General features: G+C 39.7%; 1 protein-coding gene across 3 annotated transcripts in view; it reads right to left on the bottom strand.

The window, feature by feature from the left end:
- dpp4 (dipeptidyl-peptidase 4) overlaps positions 1–3,215 on the bottom strand; it is a gene marked incomplete at its 3' end in the record, with an annotated part of 67,212 nt that overhangs the window by 33,841 nt on the left and 30,156 nt on the right. For all 3 annotated transcript variants that reach the window (XM_014022747.1, XM_014022748.1, XM_014022749.1), the window contains 5 exon segments: positions 693–813; positions 926–995; positions 1,076–1,128; positions 1,206–1,280; positions 1,378–1,469. In XM_014022747.1, coding sequence (XP_013878201.1) covers positions 693–813; positions 926–995; positions 1,076–1,128; positions 1,206–1,280; positions 1,378–1,469 — 411 coding nt within the window.

Genomic DNA, 3,215 nt, shown 5'->3' with positions numbered 1-3,215 from the left:
TAAAGCCAAATGGGAATGTATTTTCCTGCAGCGATACTGCACAGCTACATACATCTGCCGCCACCGCCGCCATCTTGGTTCTTCTTGGATTCTATTCTATTCTATTCTATTCTTTTCTATTCTATTCTATAAATGAAAATAAACATATTGTTACACATATGCTGCTATGTTATTTATGCCACAAAGCATTCTGAGTAAATAATGTAAACTGGTTGCTCTGGTGCAAGCTCCATCCAGTTTGAAGGTTAATTTTGGACAATGCATACCTGCCAACATTTGGCAACATGATGGCAATTAGGGACATCTCCACGTATTAGAGAGAAAAGACTAAATGATGAAGGAGACACCAGAGCTGCTTCATGGAAGGAGAATCTAAGCTTTAGACTGGTAGGTTTGCAGAGAAATATCAACATATTAAGACCAACATGATCCTTTTAAATTCTGCAGCTTTGATGAGTAAACCTAAAAAAGCATAAAAAGTTTAAAAAGTTTAATTTTCTGTTAGTTAAAACTTAAATACAATCTGCAACAGGTTGTGTGAGATTATATCATCCAATCCGCATCTGGATTTGATCACATCTTATTGGCAGGACAAAAATCCATGACCACATTCTAAAGGAACACAAAAATGAGGTCAAGATCACAAAACTCTATCTGCAAGCCTAATTAGGGATTGCATGTGATCATCTTACCTTCATAAACCCAATCTGGGATCCCATTTAAAACCTTATTAGTCTCTCCGCTGAAGGTGACTTGCTGAGGTGGTGTCTCTGGGTTGGTTTTTAWGTACACATTATTCCCCCAAACGTAGGCCTGGAGACACAAACACATTTTTAAAAACATGGCCTTTTGCTCTGATCCTACCAAGTGAGGGTTTTTATGGGGGAAAGTTGTTTGTTAATCCACTTAAAAGCTGCAGGATTACCAGTTTATCCCCTTCAGGGGCCCAGGCGAAGTACTGGACTTCATCAGGAATGGCAGCAGGGACAAACTTTCTGAAAGACATTAGTGCACCTGGAGTGAGTGTTCCCTTTGAGCTGCAGTACGTTTAYGATTCTTCTAAAATATTGCTTACTTTAAACTCCGGTCATACAGTGAGTAGGACACTGTGAACGAGTGTCTCCACAACTTTGTAGGAGAAAAAACACAAAGCAGGTCAGAAGATTGTTAATTAGCACCAGGTGGGGCACAAATGTTCAACGTACCTTAGTGTAGTTACTCATGAACGCAACATATCTGCGGTCAGCAGACAGCTGGTAGTCATAAGCATCTTTTTCAGCCTGTGTTGTAAACAAGACCATAGAGAGTGAGTTTCACACTGCATTTGTTTGGACAGACTTGTAGAATTTATGCCAACGTCGTTACGAGACGACTCACAAACATTTCGGGGCTCAAGAATTCTGAGGACACGTTATTGATGATGTCATAGAGGAAGATGATGCCATTCGATGAGTGCAGATACTCGTAATCTGTGGCACAAGGTGAAAGAAAACCAGAGTCAGAGATCAAGCAATGTCTGCCTCCACCATCAGTGTTCGTGTGTGTACTTGTTTTTACCACAGAGTGAGGACCATTTGCACCATAGTTACTATCAAAGTGAGGTCTTTGATGTAAAGTGAGGACCACTTCAATGTCCTCACTTTATTTGCAGCTCTGCTGTACTTTGATAGTTAGGTTTAGAGGTATGGTGTGAATTAAGTTTTGGTTCAGATTAGTGTTAACTATAAGCCATTAATGATTAATTTTAGGGGAAATGTCTGGGTTAGGCATAAATACATTTACAAAAATGAATGGAAGTCAATACAAAGTCCTCAGTTTGATGCAAATACAAGGAAATGTGTGTGTGTGGACTGGCATTTCCTATGTTGTGGGACAGTTTTTTTGTTATACAAACCTACTTGTGGGGACCTAATGTTAATTATGGGTACCTGATTGGTACTTATGGGTCCCCATGAGGGGGTTGGGTTTKGGACCAATGTGTGAATTGATTTTAAGTTAGTTTTAGGGTCAGGTAGGTACCTGTGAGGTTAGGGTTAGGGTTGGTGGTCAGGGTTAGGCTGTAGAAAATAATGGAAGTTAATGTCAGGTCCCCCTAAAAATAGCTGTACCAGATTGTGTGTGTGTGTGTGGGGGGGGGGGGTGAATGACTAGTGTAAAGTGTTTTGGAGTCTGATGGGACTTGATAAAGTACTATGGGTTCAGTCTATTTACTATTTATGACTCGTGATTATTTAATGCTGATGCATTACTAAGCGACCAGTTTTCTGAACAAACTGAACTTTGGAAWACAAAAGAAGCCTGATTATATTTTTACATTCACGGCACAAACAGAAATAGCAAAGTAATGATAGTTGGTGGTTTGTTCATTTTTTAGGCTAATGCTAACAGCTGTTCCCAACATCTAAAATTTTATTAATGTTGCTCCTGCTGTGTTTATGAGCTTGACAAGTTAAAAAATAACCTCACCTAAGAACATGTATATTGTGTTGAACACTGGCTTATTCAACTATTTGACTGTGTGTGTAACATGGTGTACCCAACATGCTAGCGTGGTCCCAAAACTGGTATTTAGAAGACAGATAAAAAATGTGTTTAGTCGTCACTTGGGCTGCAACAAATAATTGTTAAAAATAGATTATTAAAAGTCTTGGCAACAAATTTCATAATCGGTTTGTTGTGTCGGGTGATTTATGATGGTATTAATTTAATGACTGAGCTTTAAGTTTTAATTTGCTGACAATGTCTGAGCGAAGACAATTGCCTTACTTTCCTTAACCTAGTATTGCAAATAAAACAAAGCATTTATTGAATTATTGTAATAAGCAGCTGTCTGGACTGAAAGTCTTCTTAACATGATTATCACTGACATGAGACTATCCATGAGACTGTCCATGAGACTGTCCATGATCCATGAGACTGTCCATGAGACTGTCCATGATCCATGAGACAGTCCATGAGACTGTCCATGATCCATGAGACTGTCCATGATCCATGACACTATCCATGAGACTGTCCATGAGACTGTCCATGAGACTGTCCATGATCCATGAGACTGTCCATGATCCATGAGACAGTCCATGAGACTGTCCATGAGACTGTCCATGATCCATGAGACTGTCCATGATCCATGAGACTGTCCATGAGACTGTCCATGATCCATGAGACTGTCCATGATCCATGAGACTGTCCATGAGACTGTCCATGATCCATGAGAC

The sequence above is a fragment of the Austrofundulus limnaeus genome, unplaced genomic scaffold, assembly GCF_001266775.1.
Source record: "Austrofundulus limnaeus strain Quisiro unplaced genomic scaffold, Austrofundulus_limnaeus-1.0 Scaffold341, whole genome shotgun sequence".
NCBI classification, from domain to species: Eukaryota; Metazoa; Chordata; class Actinopteri; order Cyprinodontiformes; family Rivulidae; genus Austrofundulus; species Austrofundulus limnaeus.
This window is presented reverse-complemented; position numbering and strand designations above follow the sequence as displayed.